Here is a 27,920-nt window from a genome sequence, read left to right as displayed (position 1 = left end):
AAATACGTGTGTCTGGACCTTTTTTAATGTTTGTCTGTGTCACTCTCCGTTTTAGAATAGCTATTATCTTGTCGATTGTGACAAGGCCTGTGCTTTCCGTGGTCCTACTCCACGTGGTGTTCTTTTGAGTTCACCTCTGAGGTTGTAGGCCTGCCTCAAGAGCGCTAAAAGCATGCATCTCAGTAGTCTGAAGTGGCTCTGCTCTACTTCATCAATTTAATTCAATGAAATTAACTTCTATTCAATTATTTTCATTTGAATTGCTTTATTCATCCGTTAAAGATCAATTTATGAGACATTGTCAGAGCACTGATCTGTACTGATCTAAAGGCAGGATAGGTGAAAGTAATATGGCGGAGGCCGGCTATAGAGGTAGGTGGCCTATTATTATTTTACTCACCTGTTCCGTTCTCTGAGATCAGTTGAAGGAAAAAGGGGCCAGGAGAGAAATCTTCCACAGTCTATTGAGATCCCCCCACGTGTCTGGAATAGGAAAAAGCGCAGCGCCAGGCTCTGGCAGTCCTGGGCAGTCTCGTCCAAGTGTCTCAGTTTTATACAAAACATTTATTTTTCAATGTTTTAATACAAACAGGCTATGTAGGCCTATCTGGAGGTGCATTTGGGTTTACGCATCACTTTGTAAACCATATATTTGTCAGTTAAGGAAGAAATTAGTAATTTGCAACTTTTCCACATTACTCTGTTTGTGCAACACAGCTATGCAAATATTACCGTCTCTACCGATTTTCTAACTATAGCCTATCCCAAACACACGCCACGGCATGCTCTGTGAAAATCATGCATTCACTGCTGTCTCTCCCAGACTACGCCTTTAAATGGGGCGCGCGCGGAGGTGGTGCTGAGGAGAGACCAGGAGAGGGCGGACCCGTGCGAAGTGTGTGTGAACATCCCGAGATCGGTCGCCAGTCGCACGGATCGAGCGCGCCGCTCTTGTGATGCACTGTAGTGGAGACCGACCGGAGAGAGACAGAGGAAAGAACAGCCCAGTAGTCCCGATTTAAAGGCTGGTACTGTGTCAGAAGTCTCGCTTTAATCGGCACCGTGTTTATTCAGTCTACTCAGTTTTTTTTTTTTTTTTACCGAACCTGGATTTAAACATTACCGGAGTTTATTGTCGGATTATTATGCATTGGATATTATCCCATAACTAAGGTCAGTCGTGCTCTATTTTCTACTTGCCAAAGGGCTCCTCTTGTCATTACTACCAAACATCCAAAATATAGTTCTAATCGTTCCTTCGGAACACATTTGGATTGGAATGGGGATGTTATAGTAGACATTTTGAACATGTTTGTAGTGTCGGCTGTCGACAGTCTGGAACAAGTTGGGACGTTGAGAACGTCGACATGTGGTCAATACTACCTAATCATAAACTAAGCATTGCACTATACTAGTAATATCCATTGACTGGAAACATAATGTTATCGACGAATAAGGTCGCTGCCTGCTGCAGGGTGGTTTACGGGTAGGCCTATAAATGGGGCATTCCGGCCATGTCGGCTCGGGTGATTCTCTGCCCATTCCCCGGTCAACGAGGCCAGGGTGACAGGCATGGACAAGCCCCGAGGGACTGACAGAATTACGGTCACATCGCTCACCTCGTGGCCACAGGCGATATTTAGAATCGGAATTATTCATCTTTATAAAACACAGAGCATTATAGGCATCATAAGAAGCATAAATGACGCTAAATAAATGCTTGCTTAGGCTACGACTCTCTTCCAAACCACGCATTGTGTTCTCGCCTGAAAAGTAGCTTTGAATAATGGATACAGGGGTGTCCAGTGTCTTACGACCGCCAGCGTGCATGGGGCTATTTTAAAATGTCAATGACGGTTCAGAGTAAACAAATTCATTTAACGAACCGGTTCTGCATAGTCAGGGAAAACAACCGATAGGTTATGTCTAAAATAAGACAAAAGAATATGTTGTCTGTTTTGATACTGTGAGATAAAAGACAATTCAGACATGGAAACGCTGCTTTGAATTTGATATGGGGACATGACCTTCTATGTTCCATTGATTGCCCCTACACTGCAGACACCATGATGGAGACCAGACATTTGGCCTTCCCCCAATTCCCTCTAAAATCATATTATTTCCCAGATGAATTCGTATATGCTCATTTTAACGAAATAGACCCATCTCCATTTAGAATATTGTGGAGGAGAAAGCATTGTCTTCGTATGAATTATTTTTTCTCACACACATAGGTTGTTCATTTGTAGCAGATAAAACATACCATACAACCTGAAACAATAATGTAATACGTTAGAGTAAAATATGAATCGTCAGATGAGGCTGTATTTGGATTGTAAAATAACGCAGGAAACGTGATGGTTTTTTTTTAGGCGGCGGGTAGAATTCGTTCCCTATGGAATCAAATGAGCTCGTGAGCTCTGCAGAACGTCGAGGGAGGGTGTTTTTTGGGGTGCTGGTGATGTACATGAAATCTGACATGTATGAACACGCTGGTGTTTTTTTCTTCTTTCAAATGAACCATGTAACGCAGCCAATCTCTCACAATTTAGAAGAATGCATGTTGGATTTGAGATGATCAATATCTAACAGCTCATAAAAAGACAAAACAATTTTGCAGTAGAAATATAACGCCCCTATTAACTCCCTACAGCTTTATTTTAAATCATGCATTTTAACATCATTTATAGTTTCATGTTATGTCTTAAATCAGGAATAGATAAATTACTGTAGGAAAATCATGTAAGAGATCACAAAATGGTGGTTAAAATTGTCACGTTTTGTCCTAATGATTTTTTTCCCAAAAAAGGTCTGATCAGCACCTTCGCCAGTCGTGATGAAATAGTAATAAAATACACTGCAATTTGCCAGCAGAATTGGTGACGTTTGAAGTTAATTTATCATTGTGGCACACGTTCGATGTTTAGATTTACAATGTAATAGGCTTAGTGAATACATCAGAATGCAGGTAAACTCCTAATCAGGCTTTTCCAACGGGCAGAAATGCCTCAGCAATGGGCGTGACCCCTGTGAAATGCGTCTCTTTTCTCACACAGCAAGCAAGGCCTAAAAGGCAGCAGCAGTCCAATGCTCTACTGTAGAATTATAGTTAAAATAGAGATTCTATCAATGTTTTTATTTTATTGGTCGGCCCTACATTAAAAAAAACATGATTAACCATTTAATAAGAAAACAATATTTTATCTAGATAAAATGCAGTTTTTTTCCCAACACAAAATATACACGTTTTTGTTTTACGTTAATGTTTTCCACGGATATTAGTACACACAACTATTAGGCCTAAATTCCTGTTAAATTAAATATGATAGCTCACTATAAAACGAAATATTTGTGTTATTAAATCATTTCAAGAAAGTAGGCCTAGGCTAATCGACGTTTCTCCCATTTAGGCCTACACAGAAAGACACAAGAAAGATGAATTCAATATTTAAGTGGTGTAGGCTATGCGGTCGTGCTATGCGCATTCCCTGCCCTGCTCCTGTGGTTATTGTGCGATTGTGTGATTTGGCTGTACTGTCTGCGGGGTGCCGGGCGGTGGTTGGTGCGTGGTTTAATTTGGCTGTCCTGCTTTCTGGGCGCTGGTTGGCAGGCGATTAACTACTCTGACAAATCAACCGAAAACGGCCAAGGGCTCTCAAGGTAACGTTAATCCGTATGGGCGGGAGAGGGGGCACAATATTGCTCACACAATAGGCTACTACTCACAATATCGTTGAGGATGCTCCTTTTCCCATAGAAATAAATACAAAACAGTGTTTCAACGGGTTTTTTAATTGTATGATGATTATAACATATTTTTGACGCAGATTAAAAATGGCCTATTATGTTTGTCTGAATGCGTAGGCCTATTTCACACGAAATGTAATGCAGTTGAAATAATACAATATTTCACGGGCGTGATTAAAGATGCGGAGGGAGGACAAATAATCTCCGGTTGTAGAAATTGCGTCATGCCTTCCTAAATAAAACGACGTTCAACAGCTCACAGTAATTTCATGCTTCTGAGAAAGTCCCTGCAATTTCATCTAATTCATTTGGTATAGGCCTATTTGTTGTGTGCGTGTGTGTGTGCGGGCGCGCGCTCGCGTGCATATACGTGTTGGTGTGCGTGTGCGTAAAACTACACACACACACACACACACACACACACACACACACACACACACACACACACACACACACACACACACACACACACACACACACACAAGGACGGATTACATATAGGTGTCAAATGACCGAAACAAAATTGAGGGTGCAAGAGATTATAGTAAATGTAAAGCAACGAACTAACAATTATAATAAAAACACAATTTCTATTGCACTATTTCTAACAAATATAAAATAGATTTTTTTTACTTTTGTCAAATGAAGGGTGTTTATTATATGTTCTCTGGGGTGCATGCTGAGTCTTTCCCTACTACGCAGACGTTGCTACAGAAGGATGTATGGTAGAAATAAAGTAGTGAAATGATTAAGAATATCTCCAGCATTATTATTCATAGTATGTCTATACATGCATGTAGACATGGGTTAGTATTGGTTGTGTGTGTGTGTGTGTTGCTGCAGAGTGATGTAATGCAGGATAAGGATTATTTGAATTAGATAAATGAAGATAAAGATAAACTAGATTAATTTAAACAGGGATTTTATCTGTGGTGTGAGGACTGGCCCTACATATGCATTAACTGTGTGTGTGTGTGTGTTTGGCAGAGCAAGTGTTGCAGTAGAGTGATGTAATGCAGGAGACGGGGTGTTATTAATCGTTTAGAACGATAGATAAATCAAACAGGGTTTTTCTGGGATGCAGACCTGGGTTGATTGCTTAGTGTTGGTAGCATCGTTGCAGTGTGTGTGTGTGTGTGTGTGTGTGTGTGTGTATGTGTGGCAGCAGTATATTGCTAGCAGTGTTTGTGTGTGCGTGGGTGGGTGTGTATGTAGCAGTGTGTGTGTGTGTGTGTGTGTGTGTGCATGCGCTTGCACATGCATGCGCGTGTGTGTAGCAGTGTGGGGGTGATGTAATGCAGGAGAGAGGTGCTGCAGCAGAACGGCTCTCCCCTCCCTTCCGTCCCCCGTCACCCAGAGGAGGTGTGTCTCTGTCTCTCTTCCTGCAGAGAGCTGGATGCCCACTCTCTCTACCCATGCTGGGCACCGGGCTGGACTCATGGCTCTGCCCGTCTGGCTGTGGCCACTTGTGCCCACTGAAATACTAGAATACTTAAGGGGGAAAAAGTATTTTTCTCCCTATACTCCCTTTTTTATGGTGAAACTGGTGAAATCGTGCCCGTTTGGTCATATTTTAAAATGGACCAATCTGTCAATTTTTCCCTTCTTCTACCCAGGCTGTGCACCAGTCTACATCTATGTCTCTGCCTGTCTGTCTGTAGCTGGTAGGATATACTAACAAATGGATCCCCCCTCCATTTTTTAGATCACAAGTGTGACGAAATTGGATAGGTATAAGCAACATGGCGGGGAACTTTGCCAACACCCACTCAATGCTGTAGCATGAATTATTATCTAGGCTGTGCCTGTTTGTCTGTACCTGTCTGTGTGGCTGTGTAAATACTGTTACAAATATATTTCCTTTCTCCCTCTCTCCCCCTTCCCTTCTTTCCTCCGCTTCATTCTCATCCCATTCTTTCTTAATAATAATGACGTAACAAAACAGAGTATGTGTATTATTTGGTCTGTATCTGTTCTTTCTTATTCATTGTAATTGCTGATGTTGGACACAATTGAGTAAAGTGTGTTGTTTAGTCTGTGCCAGGTTGCCTGCGTCTGTACAAATATACACATCCTCCCTCTCCTTTCTTTCTCTCCATCCCTTCCTTTGCTCATCACTGAAACTAAATTGGATAGGTGAGAACAATTTAGGGGGAGCCTTGCTCTCCTCCAATGCTCTTAGATTAGTCATTAGATCATAATTATTTAGACTGTGTCTGTTCACCAGCAAATACATCCTCCCCTCCTCTATTAGTCCTACCTCTCTCCCCATAATAATCACGGATGTAATACAATTGGATAGGTGTTAACGACATGGATTTTTTTTTTGATAGAACCCATCCAATGACGTTAGATAACTAATGGTTGGAGGGAAGGAGGAGATGTTCAGGTATTGGAAAGGGGCCTGCCTATCGAAGGGGATGCATGAGTGTGAGTGGTTCAGGTGGAACATCTTTCTATCTCTCTCTCTTGCTCTCTCATACTCCCCCCCCCCCCCCCCCCCATCCCACACACATGACTGGTTTAGTTCTGGCTTGCGGTATTGGTGGTGACGTCATCCACACACAGTTCCAGGGCTGTGTACCCCCTCCATATCTAAGAAAGAGAGAGAGAGTGTGTGTGTACTGCAGGGGAGCGAAGGTGTGTGTATATTTGTGTGTGTAGGTTGGCAGCAGGGATATAGGTGACTCACTGTTTATAGGGTGTGTGTGTAAAGTTTGCGTGGAGGACGAGATGTTTGGTGGAGGACTGGAAAATTGGAGAATCTCACAGTAAAATGTGTGTGTGAGAGAGAGAGAACTCAACACATTCCTCCTTCCTCCTCTTCCATTATATCAGCTGACTGCCACAGAGGACATTTTGTTCCAGCATCCAGAGTGTGTGTGAAGACACGGCAGTGTGTGTACTCAATGCACCTGCAGTAGTAGTAGACACATCAGTGAGGTGTGTCTGTTTGACAGTCAGGGCCAATGAAGAGACGGCTCTTATTAACATGGCTCTCTCAGATTCCCTCCCCTGCCTTCCATCCCTCCGCTTATTGTTTTCTAATGGGAGGCCAAACCCCGGCTGCTTTTGTCCCTGTGTGTGTCTTCCCTGTGAGGAGCGGCGGACTCCTATCAATGGGAACAATGGTCCATGCAGTTTAGCCTTTTAACCCCTGCCCATCCACCTGCAACAAAAGAACTCTCTCTCTCACACACACACACACACACACACACACACACACACACACACACACACACACACACACACACACACACACACACACACACACACACACACACACACACAGCAGAGAGAAGGTGTGTTGGCTGCTGCCAGGGTGAAGTATCAGTTACGAGACCGTCCCCCCCTCCACCGCCCAGTGTGTTCTGGTCCAGTGGGCCCATGCTGACTGCTGGGGCCTTTGTCCTGTGGTACTGAGCCCAGGGCTGAGACTGTTGGCAGGGACACAGGGAATATTAGATGCCTATTAGGTTACCCTCTGTATGGGGCGGTGGAACTTAACCCTGCTTATTGTTATCGGAATACTTAAAGTTCCTCTCAACATGGGGGAGAACTATAGCTGCGTTTAACTGGCCTGGATAGGTATACTAAACCATACTGGGTAGAAGCCAAACTTTCTATGTGTGTGTTCCTGGTGAGTGTAGGCTACTGGAGATATCTCTGGTCGTGGGGCAGGCTGCTGATGGCCAGACGTTGGCTTGTCATTACATCACTACAGTGTCACAGAGTAGCATATCCCAGCAATGACACACATCAAGCTGATATGTCAGCAGGGATTTGACTGTGTGTCTGAGAGTAGCGCTGGCTTCTATTTGGGTTGGGGAGCAGTGGAGACTGTGTTGAATTGGGTGGTTCTCTCACTCGCTTGCTCTCTCTGTCCATCTATCTCAATTTCTCTGTCTTCTTGGTTTCTCTATCTCTGCATTTTGGAAGAGTACAAGCCTATGGTTATCTAGAACCTTATCTGCGTCTCAAGATAGACAGAAATGTGGGTCAACTTAGTGTGTGTTTTGTTACCTCGAGAACAGCTCTCATGAATGAATCCTAAAAGGACCTGGCATAAACCATTACATCTCACTAAAGGAAAACTCCACCCAAAATCTATGTTTTGGTATTTGTTTAATTAGTCAATTGTTGATATAGTCCCATAATACAGGAATCTGGCCCGTAAAATGCATTTTCAGTAGGCTAGTCTAGAACAGATTGGCGATAGAATGAAACACAAATATTTCTAAAGAAATGACATGAACCATACCCTTATGCTTGTGTTTACTATGACAAAACACAATGTGTGATGGGACTAACGGTGGGATAGTTAGGTTAGGAAACATGTTAGCAACAATCTTGAAGCATAGAATAAGTACCTGTTTATGCATTGGGGTCTCTCTTGTCTCTGGCCCTGCGTGTTTAGGTCTCTAGTATTCTAGTGTCTCTCCTTCCTTTGTTTTGTGGTTCCTCTCTGTCCATCTGTATGGTGCAGTCAGCAGAAAGCCCCGTTCATTCCCCTGGCCATCAGATAAGGGCCATCTCTGCTGGCCTGATTGATAGTCGGGGGCTGCCAGCAGAATAATGGTGCTAATTTTCCTAGCAGATGACAGATAGGGCCTAGACCTTTACTGAGGAAAAAAAACGGCCACTTTTAATTAGGTTTGGTGACTGGTAATTGTATCTCTAACATCAGATACAATGAATTATGCACACAGATCCAGCTTTTTTATTTGTTATGGTTCAATAGTACAGTATTTGTCTGTGTTTCCAAATTGGCGTGTCTTCACATGTCCTTAGCAGTTTTTAGTGACGGCTCGTTTGCAAACGTACGTCTCTTTTTGGTGAACAACGAGAATCGCATCGGTAAAAGAGCCGTTTATTTGGCTCCCTGATTTGCATAGTGCTACTTAACTGCTTTTTTTTTAGCTTCAAACAACGATTATCTGCATAGAAGTAACAATAATTCTCTGAAGGTGATGAATCCTTACTACAGAAACAAAAGTGAGGAGAGTGTTTCATTCTGGTCCATGAAAATGTTTGCAGTTATTTGAACACGCATATCACAATCTTCAAAATCTGACATAATGCATGGTAGCCTACGTTTGCTTAGCGATTAACCAAAATGTCTGTTATTTTTTTGGGGGTTAAACAACTAGCCTAATTAATGGATGTCGGTTCAGTTATTTGAATTCCATTTTTTTTTTTTTTCAGTGAGCTCAATGCGCATTTTCTGTCTGCAGTTTCTACAGAGATAAATCACATAAATCAAGTCCGAACTGTGTGATGTAGTTTCCAACAGGCCAACATTCTACATAGTTTAGCGTGCCTACCTGTCCGGAGACACAGAGAACCACAGATTATCCATTATATCAGAGAGAGAGAGGAAGTGAGGCCCAGCTTGGCTGAAAATCTTTCTCCTTCCAGCAGGTTGTTTCGCCCACCAAACAAGTAGATTTTTTATGGAGAAAATAATGAATGGTTTATTTGCTGCGTGAGGTTAATTGGATCAAATAGAAGTTTCATAATGCTTAAGTTAGGAGTGTACTGATATAAGTAGGACACGTGACATCCAGGCAACTTTGAGAAAAAACCCTTGGCCATACATATTCATAGCATGAGGCTAGAAAGCATAGAATTTCTCTTTAAAAAAAAAAAAACATTAGTCCTTTTGCAGCCACTCTTATCCAGAGCCACTTACAGTAGTGAGTGCATACATTTTCATACTTTTTTCGTACTGGTCCCTCCATTGAATACAGTTGCTTGACGTCAACAACTCTCATCGAATATTCAAAAAAGGATTACAATAATGAGATACATCCACCAATCCAAAGAACGGATAGGTGGCAGCTAGACAGCCCGCCATGCCGCTGTATGGACAATGACTCCCTTTGTTAGGATGGAGAGACATTTACATTTAAGTCATTTAGCAGACGCTCTTATCCAGAGCGACTTACAAATTGATGCATTCACCTTATGATATCCAGTGGAACAACCACTTTACAATAGTGCATCTAAATCTTTTAAGGGGGGGGGGGGGGGTTAGAAGGATTACTTTATCCTATCCTAGGTATTCCTTAAAGAGGTGGGGTTTCAGGTGTCTCCGGAAGGTGGTGATTGACTCCGCTGTCCTGGCGTCGTGAGGGAGCTTGTTCCACCATTGGGGTGCCAGAGCAGCGAACAGTTTTGACTGGGCTGAGCGGGAACTGTGCTTCCTCAGAGGTAGGGAGGCGAGCAGGCCAGAGGTGGATGAACGCAGTGCCCTTGTTTGGGTGTAGGGCCTGATCAGAGCCTGAAGGTACGGAGGTGCCGTTCCCCTCACAGCTCCGTAGGCAAGCACCATGGTCTTGTAGCGGATGTGAGCTTCAACTGGAAGCCAGTGGAGAGAGCGGAGGAGCGGGGTGATGTGAGAGAACTTGGGAAGGTTGAACACCAGACGGGCTGCGGCATTCTGGATGAGTTGTAGGGGTTTAATGGCACAGGCAGGGAGCCCAGCCAACAGCGAGTTGCAGTAATCCAGACGGGAGATGACAAGTGCCTGGATTAGGACCTGCGCCGCTTCCTGTGTGAGGCAGGGTCGTACTCTGCGAATGTTGTAGAGCATGAACCTACAGGATCGGGTCACCGCCTTGATGTTAGTGGAGAACGACAGGGTGTTGTCCAGGGTCATGCCAAGGTTCTTAGCACTCTGGGAGGAGGACACAATGGAGTTGTCAACCGTGATGGCGAGATCATGGAACGGGCAGTCCTTCCCCGGGAGGAAGAGCAGCTCCGTCTTGCCGAGGTTCAGCTTGAGGTGGTGATCCGTCATCCACACTGATATGTCTGCCAGACATGCAGAGATGCGATTCGCCACCTGGTTATCAGAAGGGGGAAAGGAGAAGATTAATTGTGTGTCGTCTGCATAGCAATGATAGGAGAGACCATGTGAGGATATGACAGAGCCAAGTGACTTGGTGTATAGCGAGAATAGGAGAGGGCCTAGAACAGAGCCCTGGGGGACACCAGTGGTGAGAGCACGTGGTGCGGAGACAGATTCTCGCCACGCCACCTGGTAGGAGCGACCTGTCAGGTAGGGCGCAATCCAAGCGTGGGCCGCGCCGGAGATGATCAACTCGGAGAGGGTGGAGAGGAGGATCTGATGGTTCACAGTATCAAAGGCAGCCGATAGGTCTAGAAGGATGAGAGCAGAGGAGAGAGAGTTAGCTTTAGCAGTGCGGAGCGCCTCCGTGACACAGAGAAGAGCAGTCTCAGTTGAATGACCAGTCTTGAAACCTGACTGATTTGGATCAAGAAGGTCATTCTGAGAGAGATAGCAGGAGAGCTGGCCAAGGACGGCACGTTCAAGAGTTTTGGAGAGAAAAGAAAGAAGGGATACTGGTCTGTAGTTGTTGACATCGGAGGGATCGAGTGTAGGTTTTTTTCAGAATGGGTGCAACTCTCGCTCTCTTGAAGACGGAAGGGACGTAGCCAGCGGTCAAGGATGAGTTGATGAGCGAGGTGAGGTAAGGGAGAAGGTCTCCGGAAATTATCTGGAGAAGAGAGGAGGGGATAGGGTCAAGCGGGCAGGTTGTTGGGCGGCCGGCCGTCACAAGACGTGAGATTTCATCTGGAGAGAGATGGTAGAAAGAGGTCAAAGCACAGGGTAGGGCAGTGTGAGCAGGACCAGCGGTGTCGTTTGACTTAGCAAACGAGGATCGGATGTCGTCGACCTTCTTTTCAAAATGGTTGACGAAGTCATCCGCAGAGAGGGAGGAGGGGGGGGGGGGATTCAGGAGGGAGGAGAAGGTGGCAAAGAGCTTCCTAGGGTTAGAGGCAGATGCTTGGAATTTAGAGTGGTAGAAAGTGGCTTTAGCAGCAGAGACAGAAGAGGAAAATGAAGAGAGGAGGGAGTGAAAGGATGCCAGGTCCGCAGGGAGGCGAGTTTTCCTCCATTTCCGCTCGGCTGCCCGGAGCCCTGTTCTGTGAGCTCGCAATGAGTCGTCGAGCCAGGAGCAGGATGGGAGGACCGAGCCGGCCTGGAGGATAGGGGACATAGAGAGTCAAAGGATGCAGAAAGGGAGGAGAGGAGGGTTGAGGAGGCATAATCAGGAGATAGGTTGGAGAAGGTTTGAGCAGAGGGAAGAGATGATAGGATGGAAGAGGAGAGAGTAGCGGGGGAGAGAGAGCGAAGGTTGGGACGGCGCAATACCATCCGAGTAGGGGCAGAGTGAGAAGTGTTGGATGAGAGCGAGAGGGAAAAGGATACAAGGTAGTGGTCGGAGACTTGGAGGGGAGTTGCAATGAGATTAGTGGAAGAACAGCATCTAGTAAAGATGAGGTCAAGCATATTGCCTGCCTTGTGAGTAGGGGGGGAAGGTGAGAGGGTGAGGTCAAAAGAGGAGAGGAGTGGAAAGAAGGAGGCAGAGAGGAATGAGTCAAAGGTAGACGTGGGGAGGTTAAAGTCACCCAGAACTGTGAGAGGTGAGCCATCCTCAGGAAAGGAACTTATCAAGGCGTCAAGCTCATTGATGAACTCTCCAAGGGAACCTGGAGGGCGATAAATGATAAGGATGTTAAGCTTGAAAGGGCTGGTAACTGTGACAGCATGGAATTCAAAGGGGGCGATAGACAGATGGGTCAGGGGAGAAAGAGAGAATGTCCACTTGGGAGAGATGAGGATCCCAGTGCCACCACCCCGCTGACCAGAAGCTCTCGGGGTGTGTGAGAACACGTGGACAGACGAGGAGAGAGCAGTAGGAGTAGCAGTGTTATCTGTGGTAATCCATGTTTCCGTCAGCGCCAAGAAGTCGAGGGACTGGAGGGTAGCATAGGCTGAGATGAACTCTGCCTTGTTGGCCGCAGACCGGCAGTTCCAGAGGCTGCCGGAGACCTGGAACTCCACGTGGGTCGTGCGCGCTGGGACCACCAGGTTAGAGTGGCAGCGGCCACGCGGTGTGAAGCGTTTGTATGGCCTGTGCAGAGGGGAGAGAACAGGGATAGGCAGACACATAGTTGACAGGCTACAGAAGAGGCTACGCTAATGCAAAGGAGATTGGAATGACAAGTGGACCACACGTCTCGAATGTTCAGAAAGTTAAGCTTACGTTGCAAAAGTCTTATTGACTAAAGTGATTAAAATGATACAGTACTGCTGGCTGGTGAAGTAGGCTAGCTAGCAGTGGCTGCGTTGTTGACTTTGTTTGAAAGTGTAGCTGGCTAGGTAACCTCTTGTCAGTAAATCCGTAATCTTTGATTATATTGACCAGATACTCTAGTGGCCCTATAACAATGAAAATACATGTCTTCAAAAATGGAAGGCAGTCAGGAGGAGGCAAGATCAGGTTGAACCATTCTAACCAATGAGAGGGCAGATACGCGTGTGAACAACAGGCACAGCGGTTTCCACTAGTTACCACAGCCACAAAGACAAAATTAACTTTAGGATAGGGTTAGGTTTAAAATCACATTTAAAGAAGATAAATTGTAGAAATAGGCGGGTTTATGACTTTATGGCAACTAGTGACGACCAGGCACAACTTCGATATGAAGTAATCTTTCAATAGGTTGCCGGGATGTCACATGTTCCAGTTATATCAAGTACACTCCTAACAACCTAACCATTACAAAATGTCTATTCGATCAAATAAGCCATTCCATTTTTGGTTTACCAAATTCGACACTCTCTCATTGACCTCCATAAAAAAAACTCCTTGCTTGGTGAGCAAGAAATATGTAGAATCGTCGCCAGGGGGCAGATGGAAGCGGTGTTTGTAGGCTACAATAACTTAAACTTCAGGTCCACTGGGGTTAGTTCAAGTAGCCTGTGTAGGCTACTTGCAGGTTAAAGCACGTCTCGTGTGAATTCTTATGGGGATTAAATGGACCCTATTTGTAGGGGTTAGATGTAATTTTTGTTAAGAAAAATCCATATTTATTACATCAATTGTTTTATTATATGTTCAAGGCCACCAATAGGCAACATACATTCATGGTTATCTCAGTGCCTGTGTGGTCCAGCCAGTACAACCGCTGACAATGGCACACATGTGCAAGACCAGGCATGCGTTTGAATCCGGTCTACTACTGCCCTTTCAGTTTTCGGAGAAACGACTATTTTACTTGTGTTCTTACTCAAGTCATTTCTGAAGGAAGTAACTTACTTTTTACTCCGTTACATTTGACCAAATCACCTCAGTTACATAGATCTATCTTCGCTGTCGGGTGAAAACCTCCTAACCAAATTTGGTGATTTACATATATTTTTTTATATGAATCGATACTATTGGTTACCCTTTACGTCTGTATGAACGATTCACAACCCCTTAACCCTTAACCAATGTAATGTATTAAAAATAGCTTGTCATCAAAACTCTTATCTAAGTCCTTCGGATCTCAAAGTTGTCCATCAAACCGAGTTTTATCTTCACCACAGCGTATTGCACTCCTGAGGATATTCTGGTTCTTAGGCTCTTAGCTAGATGCGATTAGAGTTAAGTTGCACTTCATTACCTTCTGCCTTTGTAATATTATATATTTCTAGAGTAAGGTAAGTATTTCTAAGATATAATTCTGGTGTTGAAAAAAAACGTGCAAAATAAAATGGCTATGGCTAACCCAGTAATAATCTTTCAGAAAAAGTTGAATCTCCTGTTTTTAGCTCCCCATAGGATCTCTGTTTGTTGGCCAACAAGCCACTTTGTCATTGGCATGAAGAGTGAACATATTAATCAGATGGGTTTGGCAATAGCTAACTACACTGATCAAAAATATAAACGCAACATGTAAAGTGTTGGTCCCATGTTTCATGAGCTGAAATAAAACATCCCAGAAATTATCCACAGGCAAAAAAAGCTCTAAAATGTTCTGCACAAACTTGTTTACATCCCTGTTAGTGAGCATTTCTACTTTGCCAAGATAATCCATCCATCTGACAGGTGTGGCATATCAAGAAGCTGATTAAACAGCATGATCATTACAAAGGTGTCCCTTGTGCTGGGGACAATAAAAGGCCCCTCTAAAATGTGTAGTTTTTTCACACAACACAATGCCACAGACATCTCAAGTTTTGAGGGACCATGCAATTGGCATGCTGACTGCAGGAATGTTCACCAGAGCTGTTGCCAGAGAATTGAATGTTCATTTCGCTACCAACGTCGTTTTAGAGAATTTGGCAGTACGTCCAACCGACCTCACAACTGCATATCACGTGTATGGTGTCGTGTGGGTGAGCAGTTTGCTGATGTCAACGTTGTGAACAGAGTGCCAGTGGGATTATGGTACTGGCAGAAATAAGCTACGGACGACGAACGCAATTGCATTTTATCAATGGCAATTTGAAAGAATAACTGTAAGAATAACAGTTACATGTAGTGGAGTTACTTTTAGTCATTTCCATATTAATTCAACATTTACCAATATTTTTTTTGGCAACATCCATATATGTCATTTTCATTCATGTTATAATATATTAACATGACGAGATCCTGAGGCTCAATGACGTGCCATTCATCCGCCATCATGTTTCAGCATGATATGTATGGCCCCATGTCGCAAGGATCTGTACACAATTCCTGGAAGCTGATAATGCCCCAGTTCTTCCATGGCATGCATACTCACCAGACGTGCCACCAATTGAGAATGTTTTGAATGCTCTGGATTGACGTGTACAACAGCGTGTTCCAGTTCCCGCCAATATCCAGCACTTCGCACACCCATTTAAGAGGAGTAGGACAACATGCCACAGGCCACAATCAACAGCCTGATCAACTCGCGCTGCATGAGTCAAATAGTGGTCACACCAGATACTGACTGGTTTTCTGATCCACATCCCTACCTTTTTTTTAAAGGTATCTGTGTGACCAGCAGATGGATATCTGTATTCCCAGTCATGAAATCTATAGATTAGGGCGTAATGCATTTATTTCAATTGACTGATTTCCTTATATGAACTTTAACTCGGTAAAATCTTTGAAATTGTTGTATGTTGCATTTTTATATTTGTTCAGTATAGTATGCATTCAACATCACATGTACTTGAAATGATATTGTGAAATAAATGTTCATTAATGCTATTGAAATTGTAAAAATGTTCCAATGTCTCGAGTACCATATACCTTTTTATGAAATTGTTGACATTGATATTAAGTCAACATTGAATGACCGTAGATTAAATTGTACAGCCAACGTACTTTGTTAGATGTCAGTCTTCATTGGTGAGTACCTGTGCTGGGGGACATCTGCAAGATAGTGCTGGCAGGCTTTAATATTAAATTAATGTCAAATCAATTACACTAAGTTGTTGTCCTTTTTGTTTGTCGGTCACAGTTTACCATAAGTTGTAAAAAAAAAATAACCAAACTAAATTTGTAACTAGTACTGAAGTAGTTTTCTTACTGGATACTTTGTTACTCTTACTTATGTACTTAAGGCTAATTTAACTTGAGTAAATTACAATCTAAGTAACAGTACTTTAACTTAAATACAGGTTTTCAGTACTCTACCCACCTCTGCAAATTATTCATAGCCTAACTATAAATTGTTGGCGATCATTGACTCTGGAGGAAGGTTGATTGTTTATCAAATCAACTCATCAATTTAGCCAGGGAAAAACAAACAGTAGATTATTGGTTTTCACACCTATTATTATGTGATTATTGATAGGCTAATAGTAGCCTATTGGAATATAATCAAATAACAAGGGGCCTATTGCAACCATTGATGGCACTAGATTACCGTCAATTGTTGTCTCGTTAAACCATCAATATGCGCTAAATTCACCTGCACAGCTGATCTCCATTGGAACCATTACTGGTCACCTATACTGCTCCCTAAAAGATTATGTTGTGCTTCCTTAGTCAGAAATCTGTATATAGTGACAAGATGCTCATGTCTCCACCCTAACAATGGGAGTCAACCCACAGGCAGGAAGGCAGGTGACAAGCTTAGGTCTGCATATTAAGCCCATAGAAACACAGGTAGCCTAGTGGTTAGAGCTTATTTTGGCAAGAGTGAGCCCACTCACTTCGTCTCTGCCTTAGTCCTGCTTGCAACCAAATTCTGTCAAGATTTTATTTTTTAACCTTTATTTAACTAGGCAAGTCAGTGAAGAACAAACTCTTATTTTCAATGACAGCCTAGGAACAGTGGGTTGACTGCCTTGTTCAGGGGCAGAACGACAGATTTTTACCTTGTCAGCTCAGGGTTTTGATCTTGCAACCTTTTGGTTACTAGTCCAACACTCTAATCACTAGGCTACCTGCCGCCTCTACACACTAACCACTAGGCTACCTGCCGCCTTCACATTCTAACCACTAGGCTACCTGCCGCCTTCACATTCTAACCACTAGGCTACCTGCCGCCTCCACATTCTAACCACTAGGCTACCTGCCGCCTCCACATTCTAACCACTAGGCTACCTGCCGCCTCCACATTCTAACCACTAGGCTACCTGCCGCCTCCACACTCTAACCACTAGGCTACCTGCCGCCTCTACACTCTAACCACTAGGCTACCTGCCGCCTCTACACTCTAACCACTAGGCTACCTGCCGCCTCTACACTCTAACCACTAGGCTACCTGCCGCCCCATATGTTCGCCCTCCGGTTGATATTGTCATCGGAACAACATAGTCCTTTTTGAACAGACTAAGGGCGATTTATCTATTTGACACTCATTCTGTACAATAGAAATAAAGCATTTCCTTGTTTACCATTGCAAATCTACTGTGGCAATTTACCTGACACTTTGTATGAATGGAAACTAATGTTGCTGTGTTAATATTTTATTTGTTCACTATTTATGTTATCCAAAAGTGTCCGGTATGGTCATTTATTATTAATGTTATATAATAATAATATTAATAGATAGAATTTTTATAGCACTTTTCATTATAGTAATAATCTCAAAGACGCCCTTAAAACATCAAAACAAAACATTTGTTAGCCTATTGACAGTTCTGGGTGGAAAATCTTCCACGGTCATACACAGAGGCAGGTGCAAGTCCAACAGGCCACATCCTGTGTCCGATCCGCTCTCCATACGCACCTTCCTCGCCTGTGCAGTCTACATCTCTTCCGACTGAGCCCAGCTGAAGGGTTGAGCAGGGGGTAAATGATGGTCAGATCCGGGAGGGAAACAAGTCAGAGGTCACGCCACCTCTTGCCCTCCTCAGTTGTGGACTCCTTGGTAAACTCCTCTGAAAAAACGTGTTGCACCCACCTGGGTGAAGCCATGCAGCCTCGAAGTTTATCAAGATCAGGGGTAAAATAATCCTGGACTGTCCATATTTGAAATGTTAACTACATCAAGTCATTTGGGAGACTGTGTTATTTGTGCCAAAAGGGCTTGGGGGCAAAATCAAACCCACGCGGACACCATAGGCCTATCTGCACACTGACGGAAGCGTCCCTAACCGCTAGCCCACCCAGGCCACGAACATAAACCTTACGATACACTCGACCTTTGTATGTCGTAGCTTATTGGAGACCAGTATCTATCTTGTGTTATTAAGCTATATAAAATGATGGTTGTTGATGTGTATAGCTGCATTTCAGATACATTTCTGTACATTTGAATGTTGCAGTAATGGGACCTAGGCCTATATCGTTTGAGAGAGAGCGCATGAGAGAGAACATTATTTTAAGATAGCAGCCCTAATCCCAATGACTCGATTGCCCCCACATGAAGAGAAAATTAACTGCTAATTTTAGCCAATCACAAGGCTCATTTGAATTTCCTGATGCATCAGGAAAATTATCTGCAACAAAAAAGTGATCAAGTTAAAATCCGACATCTGTAATGCATAGTGCATTTAATGTCTAAAAAACAGTGATACTTTTTTATAATCGAACCAAATCTGAACCGACCTCAAAAAGCACTAATCGCTCAGCACTAGGCTTTACATTACAATTTTTACAATTTTTTTCATGGTTTTAGGTCGATTCTCAAACATTTTGAATGAAGAACCATTTGGGAGTCAAATAAACTGCTTTTTAACATGACCATAGCTAAATGATCCTGCTCACCAAAAAGACTCAGAATGACCATCAGTAGAATTTTGGACAAATGTATGTGAAATTAATAAAGATGAGTCCTCTTGCTGAAGTAGTAGTGAGGGGGAAAAAGGCCTGTTGTAAAATATCAATATGTGTCTGAAAACCACTGGGTTTTTTTTTCAGATTGTCTGAAAATCAATGTTGTGTGTGCTGTGTGTAATTCCTATGCTTCCTGTTTCTGACAGTGATGGAACTGAGGAGATCCAGAGGCTCCCCTGTGAACTACAAATTCCAGCAGGCAACATGAAGAAGGACGTCCCGGTCCCCCTGACAACCAGAAGAGCAAGTCCAATCGGACCTTACGCCATGATTACCCATCGCAATCTCTTTGGACTTTAAAGGATTACAAAGGTCAAACTTTCCTTCCCAACAGAAGGAGAAACTAGTTTTGACTCTTCTCCCCTTTTCCTCTCTCTACCTCCTCCTTTCTTTATCTAGGAGGAAAGGCATCTGCAATTCTACCTACTGTCCATAGCTTCTCAGCGATTGGATAGTTTACTCATGTGCATGGCCTACGACTGTTACTTAGCCTACCTACGACTGTTATTCCAACTACCACCCTACTCCCTGCTGATTTTGTATTAAATCTCTCAGCAGTGTCAAACATATCTGAGTACACTTTTGGATACAACTGTGGATACTCCCTCTAGTATTGGATACTTACTCTAAGACTTTTAAATCAAATCCAATGCTATCTAAGCTTTCAGGAATATAAACTCCTTCGTCCTCTTCCTCCTCCTTGTTGACCATGGATGTGCTGGGCTTGTCTGCGAGGCTGCAGCTGTTGCTCTCGGCCCTCCTGGGTGTGTGTCTGAGCCTGGAGTTCACCGGGGCCCCCGGCCAGTGGGCCCGCTACCTCCGCTGGGACGCCAGCACGCGTAGCGACCTCAGCTTCCAGTTCAAGACAGACGTGTCCACGGCACTGCTGCTCTACTTCGACGACAGTGGCTATTGCGACTTCCTGCAGCTGATGGTCGTGGAGGGCAAGCTGCAGCTGCGCTTCAGCATCGACTGCGCCGAGACCGCCGTGGTGTCCGACAAGCGGGTCAATGACAGCAGCTGGCACTTTGCCACACTGAGCCGCTACGGCCTGCGGACGGTGCTGGGGCTGGACGGCCAGGTCAAGGCGGACGAGGTGCGGCCCACTGGAGGTAGCCGCCAGCACATGAAAATTGTTAGCGATCTGTTCCTGGGTGGCGTGCCGCTGGACATCCGTATGTCAGCACTCACGCTGCCCACGGCACGTGATGCCCCACCCTTCAGAGGAACAATCTCAGATCTGAAGTACGGGAACACGGAACCGGTTCTCCTCAGCAGCTTGAGGGTTCGTCTGGAGTCGGAGGGGCGCTGTACGGAGAACCCGTGTGAGAACAGTGGGAGCTGCACCGTGGTGGATGGGGAACCCATGTGCGACTGCTCCAAAACAGAATACAAGGGCCGCTTCTGCAATGAAGGTAAGATTTTATACATTTTGTATTTCCTTTACTGTTCCTGAATGTCTACATTTGTGCATAGCCTTATGTTCACTTTTAACAACACAGATTTTACTCATTTAATTTCACCTTTTTGTCTTTCCTTAATCAATAGATCATTTTCATGTTATTCCAGAGGCTTCACTGACCTAATTTGAAGCATTTTTGCGGTTTACTAAGTCGTCTCTCTTAGACTCAGTGTATGTTGTCCCTGTGTGGTTGGAAAAGAAGAGTGCTGATCTAAGCGTGGTTAGCGACACGGTTAGCCACCAAGGTGCAGGTTAATGGGACCTCCCTGCAGGGACTGATAAGGACGCCTATAGAGAGAACGGGGGCCTCCTGAGCCCTTTTCTTTACCAATCATGCGATGACAGGTGTTAAAATCACATCCTTTTGTGTTGCAGAGCATTCTGGAACTGCTTTGATTCAATCACAACCTCCATCTCTCTCTTCTTCCTCCACAGCTGGTATTGGTTAGACCCCAAATTGATTTTTTATAAAAAAAACCTTTTGGTTAGGTTTTTTTATTCTTACGATTTCTTAGAAGGAGCATAAGAAAGGCCTTTTTATTTGTAAAGGGAGAGTGCATGTTATCTGCTTTATTGCAGAGGGTTTGGGTAGAGGGTTTTCTTTCTTTCAATTGTTAGATACTGTATGCAATGTGGTCATGCATTTATAATATACTGAGGTAATGTCAGTTCATTTGCTGTTTCTTTCTGCTGAAATAAAATATACATTTTGATCTATTTTAAACTACATTGGAATTGAATCTGGCCTCTTACAACAATCCTGATATTGCAGCTATAGGAACTCTTCAGGATTCTCTGGGGGTGTGTAATCAGAAAACAATTAACAACTCCAGCCTTTTCCCTTTCCTTTACATTCCTGTGAGAAAATCTAAAGTATAAAAAGTATAAAATACTGTTTCTAATATTCTCTTATTTCTTTGCCTGTCACTTTAGTAGGCTAGGTTTACAGAGCATAACGGCAGTGAATCTGGAATGTACCTTGTTTTTATGTCAGGACATGTTTTTCCTCTGTCTTGTCTTGATGAACGTTAAGCTGCTTTGGTTGAATTGAAGCTATTCAGTCGACTGGGTGAGGAAGTATGACAGCGTGTGTGACAGCGTGTGTGACAGCGTGTGTGTCAAGCCCTGGCGACTGGTTTTCTCTCACTGTGGACACATCCTCACCAAAGGGAGCAAGAAAAGAAAATGGCTGACCTATATGTTATCGGCAATGTTTAAAACCCTAGGAGCATGTCTGAGTGTTGCGTCTCTATCAGAAAGACCCATAGAGCTATCGCTAGCTAGAGACGCTATAGACCCACTCTGATAGGGGGCTTAGTCAGTGGTTGGACATGTGTTTGTGTGCGTGTGTGTGTGTCGACCAGCCCTGTGTTGTGCCGGGCAGTGAACAAGGAGTTCAGACAATCCTAAAATAAATAACGCTGTTTACTGGGGTCGAGCTGTATTTATGTGGATGTCACGCCAATGTACTGCCGCTTTAAATATACAGCCGCTGGATCGTAAAAATACGGAATCTACACTCAGACAAACATAAATACAGTCTACACACACACTCACCCACTTTCTTACACTTAACAGCTTTGCGGTAGACCTACAAAGACACGCTGCTTTCACAATAAAATAAGTACATGTTATATGGTTGTAATAAACGACTAGTAAGCTAGTAAAACTTGTCGCTAAAACCAAAGATTTGTACACAGTAGGCCTATTTCCTCAAATGAAAAAAAGGAGCTAACATGTGGACAGACCTGCTGTGTGTGGTGTACTGTACACACAGTCTGGTGACTGCCGTAGGCACGGCAACAGACACCTGACACTTCCCCAGGCGGGGCAGATGGCTCAAATGACCATTGCCATGGCCGCAGCGTATGTTCCGCTCTGCAACGGCCGTACTGTACTCTGTCTGCCTGTAACATGGTTTGCTGAAGCACCTAGACTACGCTAGTACAGTAATCTGGGATTATCATCCTAGTAATAATAATAAGAGTTTGGCAACACTCAACACTCAATCTGTCATCTAATTTGGATGGTGTTGTGTGTGTGTGGGATGGTATATTTGTGTTTGTGTGTGTTTGCCAGCTGTTTACTGCTTAGTTTGTTCCTAATTTGAACAAAATTCAGGCAATAATCAGATAGTGGCAGAGTTTTGCATCTTTCTGAAATAATAAATACTATACTGTATGAAGGATGGCTCTCAGCCATCCCTTTAAGTTTTCTACTGTAGGCCTTCCCTTTAAGAATCCTACTGTATGAAAAATAGCCACTCACCTCAGTTCACCTCAGGTATTGACTTTTCCAGTGGAGGGGAATTATGAGGCTGTTTATTTAATTTGAAGAGTGATAAATAAATAGATACACGTTTGTTAAAGCCCTGCTGAACTGCAGTAGTAAGAACGTCAATCTGTTTTCAGATGTTTGGCTTTCCCACAAGGCATTTGTTTAAAGGTAGCGGCTTATGTTAAAGTAACTGCTACATTATTGTTCAATGAATAATGAAAAGTAAACAGATATTTTGAAGTATACAGGGCTATACCAACCTGTTCACTAGACAGATGTGTGTGTGTGTGTGTGTATGCATATACATTGTGTGTGTGTTCACTGGTAAAAAAAAACAAAGCAATACAGTGTAAATAATCTGTCAGCGTAAAAGTAGGTCAGATAAAAAAAAAACAGAAGAAAAGCTAAATGAAGAGGGAGACACACACACACACAGACCACATTATCACACCGTCCACATACCCTTCTTCTTACTAATCTGGCTAATTCCTCAATTCCCCCGTGTCCTCTCTTGGGACTGAGCCATTTAAATGCCACTGCCAGGAGGTCACATTGTGGGCTTCAACACTCTATTGATACGAGACAATACTAGAGGACCCCATCTGAAGAGGAGATTTAAAGGAGATTACATTGAACATGCACACACGCACAAATACAAATGCACACACACCGTTTGAACAGCTTGTCTTATGTTCAGGCAGATGGAATTTGCTCGGTGACTAAATTAATACCTAATACAAGTCTAATAACTGTCCGGTAGAATCGCTTGAATTTAACTTTTACATCTCTAATACATATCTAATAACTGGCTAGTGAAATCGTTTAAATGAATGTTTAATAGATCTCTGATTGCTGCCCACTGAAAGACTTTAATGGCGACCAACTCAATTAGACTGGTGTTCATTTCCTTCCCTAATCACTGCCTGTGGTCAGGCTAATCAGCAGACTTACACTGGGGCACATTGGTGGGAAAGAACCAATCTTAATAGTTTTCTAAGTATTATATTTTTAAGGTTTCAATTAGGAAACAATGGAAAAAGATACGTCAGCGATGGCAAAAGTACATGAACAGTCCCTTCGTTTCTATTTTGCCCTCGACATGCTAAAGTGAAACCAAGTTCCTGCTGCTGTTGTCTCTGCTCATACCCCAGCTCTGTTTATTGGTCCTGGCTTGTCTCGGCGCTGGCCTGGTATTGAAAGCCCCAGGATTTAGTGAAGAGTCTGGATTTAGTGCCAGGGTACCAACCCATGCCCAACCCAATGCCCAAGCTTTAAAACCCTACCTGGGTGAGGGTTCTCTGGGCCCATGAGTAGGGATTTAAAAAAACAATATGACAATAATCTTTAAATAATTTAAAACAAGGGCCATGAGCGTTTTAGTTTGAATTGATTCGGTGCGATTCGGTTTGATTAGAGAACAAATTGATGCGATTCGGTTTGATGCGATACGATTCGATCCACTAAATTTTGTTGCTTAAACACATTGATTTTCAATTCTAAATTAAAATCTGCTGCTGATGGAGCTCATGAGCTGGGCCTTTCTGAGCTGGGCCTCTCTGAGCTGGGCCTCTCTGAGCTGGGCCTTTCTGAGCTGGGCCTCTCTGAGCTGGGCCTCTCTGAGCTGGGCCTCTCTGAGCTGGGCCTTTCTGAGCTGATGTGTGTGTGTGTGTAAATTATAGACGTCTATGGTGTTGTAAGTTTTTACAGACTGATCTTCTCTTCTCCTCTCGCTTCGGCCATGCAGTGCGCCTTGCAAAAGTGATTGCTTTCCTCGTTATGAAATGATCAACTTAACCATATACACAGTGTCACGCCTGCTCCCGCTCCACCTCTCTGGTGCTCGAGGGCGCCAGGCGGCCCATCATTACGCACACCTGTCACCATCGTTACGCGCATCAGCGCTTCATTGGACTCACCTGGACTCCATCACTTATTGATTGCCTCCCCTATATCTGTCCATTCCTCAGTTTCATCCCGTGTCAGCATTAATGTTGTTTTGTTTCCCTTGTCCAGATGCTGTCCTTGTTTTGTTTCATGTCGGTTATTTATTAAATATTCACTCCCTATACTTGCTTCTCGTCTCCCAGCGTCTGTCGTCACACACTGATTGTTTAAAGCAAAACAATCAAAACTATTGCTGATGGTGAAACTTAACCTAAAAAATATGTATATTGTAAGCCCCGTTCAGCAGGTATAGCCAGATGAAAGTTGTCTCCTGTAGCTTACTTTTATTCCAGTAAAACACCGTGTTCAACAGCGTATAGAGAACAATAACCTAGCAAATGACATAGGATGTCACTTAACTAATAAAGCGTAATATCATGCAAGCCATTGTAGCATTTGATGTGCAAGATCAGGAGCAGGCCGCCTATCTCGCGTTGGTTACCATGCGAAGCTGAGCTCAGTGCCAGTTTGACTCGGCTACAGATTATTGCCCGGGGATGTTCTGCATGCAAAATAACTTGTAAATCAATGACTGTCAACACAGTTACATGCAGTTCGACACTGAAGGTGAGGACGCATCAGTTGTCACAAAAGATTAGAGGTATTTTAGGAAGGTATTGTAGAATGTAACATGAGCAAAAACCGGTGATTTGTCAAATGTGAAGCGGTTTTCTGACCAATGCATGCTACATTTGGATAGGTTTTGGATACATTAAACAAACGTCTTTCCTGTCATTTATTGTCATGCCTACACCGTGGTGCCACACACTACAATATTCTTCAATTGGTCGTGAGGATTCTCAATATGACGCTGTCTCGCGAAATTATGCGGTTAGATTGATAACGTAGTTAGAACGAGCTGTCTGTGGCGCAAAACATCCGCAGTCAGATATTTACACTCTCCAGTCAGACATTCACACTTGCCATAGAGAGTAGCTAATACATTTTGAATTGAATAACATTGCTTCAGAGGTCGATTTGACGCTTGCTCGAGAGCCTACACACATTCTGGGTGATGGGTCATCATCTCACTGGCTTCTCTGGTGAGCTCTCATTGGCTACTGCGGATCACCATTCTCCAACCTTGTCATCGCACATCTCGCACTACAAAAACATTGCAGATTTTGTGTCAATAAAATCAAACATGTTTGAAAATATCCGGACGTCTGGGATGGCTCCAAGACAGGATTTGTAGCCCTCAGATTGCATCTCTGACCCGCTCACATTAAACGAGCCTCGGTGACGGCCGCGTTCCCCGAGTAGGCAACGACTTGGGGATTTTGTTTCCGATCTCAAAAACCTGTCTGGGACAGCTAAATCGAGGCCGAAATCGTGTAGCGTACGTACGCCTGGCTTAAGTCAAAGGTTTGTCATGACATGCACAGACGTGTTAAAAAAAAAAAACGCTCTGAACTTTAAGCCTTCCTCAGTATGAGGTATTCTAATAGGAAACTCTCTGTTTGGTGGGTTTGTGTTTGCAGTGAGAGAGAACCAAAGGGCTAGAACAAAGAGTATGGACAGGGCCTCCCCTCTACTACTGCTCTAATCGCTTACATCATAAATTCACAACCTGCTTACAGGGAACTGGGGCTTCCACCAGCTTGGATTTATGTCCCAGCTGAGTTTGTGTATGTGTCTTTGTGTGTGTGAGTGTGTTTACCTGTTTGTGTGACTGAAGCTGAATGAAGATATCATGCTTCCTCAATGTTTTTCAGAATGTGTTTTTGGGGATCAAGCGGTGTTCTGGTGATCTGATTCCCTTTTTCGCAGGATAGGACAGATGAGATGATGACAATGATGTTCTCTTACAACAATATATTCACTTCAATGTAATATATTTGACTGTGCTATACTCTCACTATATACAGTGCCTACGGAAAGTATTCAGACCCCTTGACTTTGTCCACATTTTGTTAGGTTACAGCCTTATTCTAAAATGTATTAAATTGTTTTTTTCTTCATCACTCTGCACACAATACCCCATAATGACACAGCAAAAACAGGATTATAGAACATGTTGCTAATATCTAAAAAATGGTAGCTTCCTTTGGCAGCTACAACAGCCTCGCGTCTTCTTGGGTATGACGCTACAAGCTTAGGTACACCTGTATTTGGGGAGTTTTTCCCATTCTTCTCTGCAGATCCTCTCAAGCTCTGTCAGGTTGGATGGGGAGCGTTGCTCCACAGCTATTTTCAGGTCTCTCCACAGATGTTCGATCACGTGCAAGTCCGGGCTCTGGCTGGGCCGCTCAACGACACTCCTGCGTTGTCTTAGCTGTGTGCTTAGGGTCATTGTCCTGTTGGAAGGTGAACCTTCGCCCCAGTCTGAGATCCTGAGTGCTCTGGAGCAGGTTTTTGTCAAGGATCTCTCTGTACGTTGCTCCGTTCATATTTGCCTCGATCCTGACTAGTCTCCCAGTCCCTGCCACTGAAAAACATCCCCACAGCATGATGCTGCCACCACCATGCTTCACCGTAAGGATGGTGCCAGGTTTCCTCTAGAAGTGACGCTTGGCATTCAGACCAAAGAGTTCAATCTTGGTTTCAACAGACCAGAGAATCTTGTTTCTCATGGTCTGAGAGTCTTTAGGCGCCTTATGGCAAACTCCAAGCTGGTTGTCATGTGCCTTTTATTGAGGAGTGCTTGGATGGATCTGATGGATCTGGCCACTCTACCATAAAGGCCTAATTGGTGGAGTGCTGCAGAGATGGTTGTCCTTCTTGAAGGCTCTCCCATTTCCACAGAGGAACTCTAGAGCTCTGTCAGACTGACCATCAGGTTCTTGGTCACCTCCCTGACCAAAGCCCTTCTCCCCCGATTTCTCAGTTTGGCCGGGCGGCCAGCTCAAGGAAGAGTCTTTGTGGTTCCAAACTTCTTCTATTGAAGAATGGTGTAGGCCACTGTGTTCTTGGGAAACTTCAATGCTGCAGAAATGTTTTGGTACCCTTCCCCCAATCGTGTCTCGGAGCTCGACAGACAATTCCTTCGACCTCATGGCTTGGTTTTTGCTCTGACATGCACTGCCAACTGTAGGACCTTATATAGACAGGTGTGTGCCTTTCCAAATCATGTCCAATCAATTTCATTTTCCACAGGTGGACTCCAATCAAGTTGTAGAAACATCTCAAGGATGATCAATGGAAACAGGATGCACCTGTTTAGAATAAGGCTGTAACGTAACGAAGTGTGGAAAAAGTCAAGGGGTCTGCTTACTTTCCGATGGTACTGTACATACACAGTGTACTGTCTGTGTATGGTGTTAGGTTTGCATGATAGGTTCCATGCAAATGCAAAAAGAGTGTTTCTAATTGTGGAACTCGTTCCCTCTCTCTTTTCCTTTTTGTTATTTTGCTTCTTATTTTCTGCCGCGGTGAGTCCAGAGGTCAACAATAATATTCCAGGTAAGTGTTCAGAGGAAAACCAT

At 43.8% G+C, this 27,920-nt stretch overlaps 1 protein-coding gene across 1 annotated transcript in view; it reads left to right on the top strand.

The window, feature by feature from the left end:
- The first annotated feature begins 908 nt into the window (after positions 1-908).
- The window catches only part of nrxn3a (neurexin 3a), a 430,381-nt gene continuing 403,369 nt past the window's right edge, over positions 909-27,920 (top strand). Inside the window, exons 1-3 of the mRNA XM_082974861.1 lie at positions 909-1,173; positions 18,959-20,227; positions 27,877-27,897. Coding sequence (XP_082830987.1) covers positions 19,522-20,227; positions 27,877-27,897 — 727 coding nt within the window. The 5' untranslated portion in view covers positions 909-1,173; positions 18,959-19,521. The remainder of the gene's footprint in view (positions 1,174-18,958; positions 20,228-27,876; positions 27,898-27,920) is intronic.

The sequence above is a fragment of the Salmo salar genome, chromosome 01 (assembly GCF_965601325.2).
Source record: "Salmo salar chromosome 01, fSalSal1, whole genome shotgun sequence".
Classification (NCBI taxonomy): domain Eukaryota; kingdom Metazoa; phylum Chordata; class Actinopteri; order Salmoniformes; family Salmonidae; genus Salmo; species Salmo salar.
The sequence above is the reverse complement of the archived record's forward strand: the minus strand, read 5'-3'. Positions and strand labels throughout refer to the sequence as shown.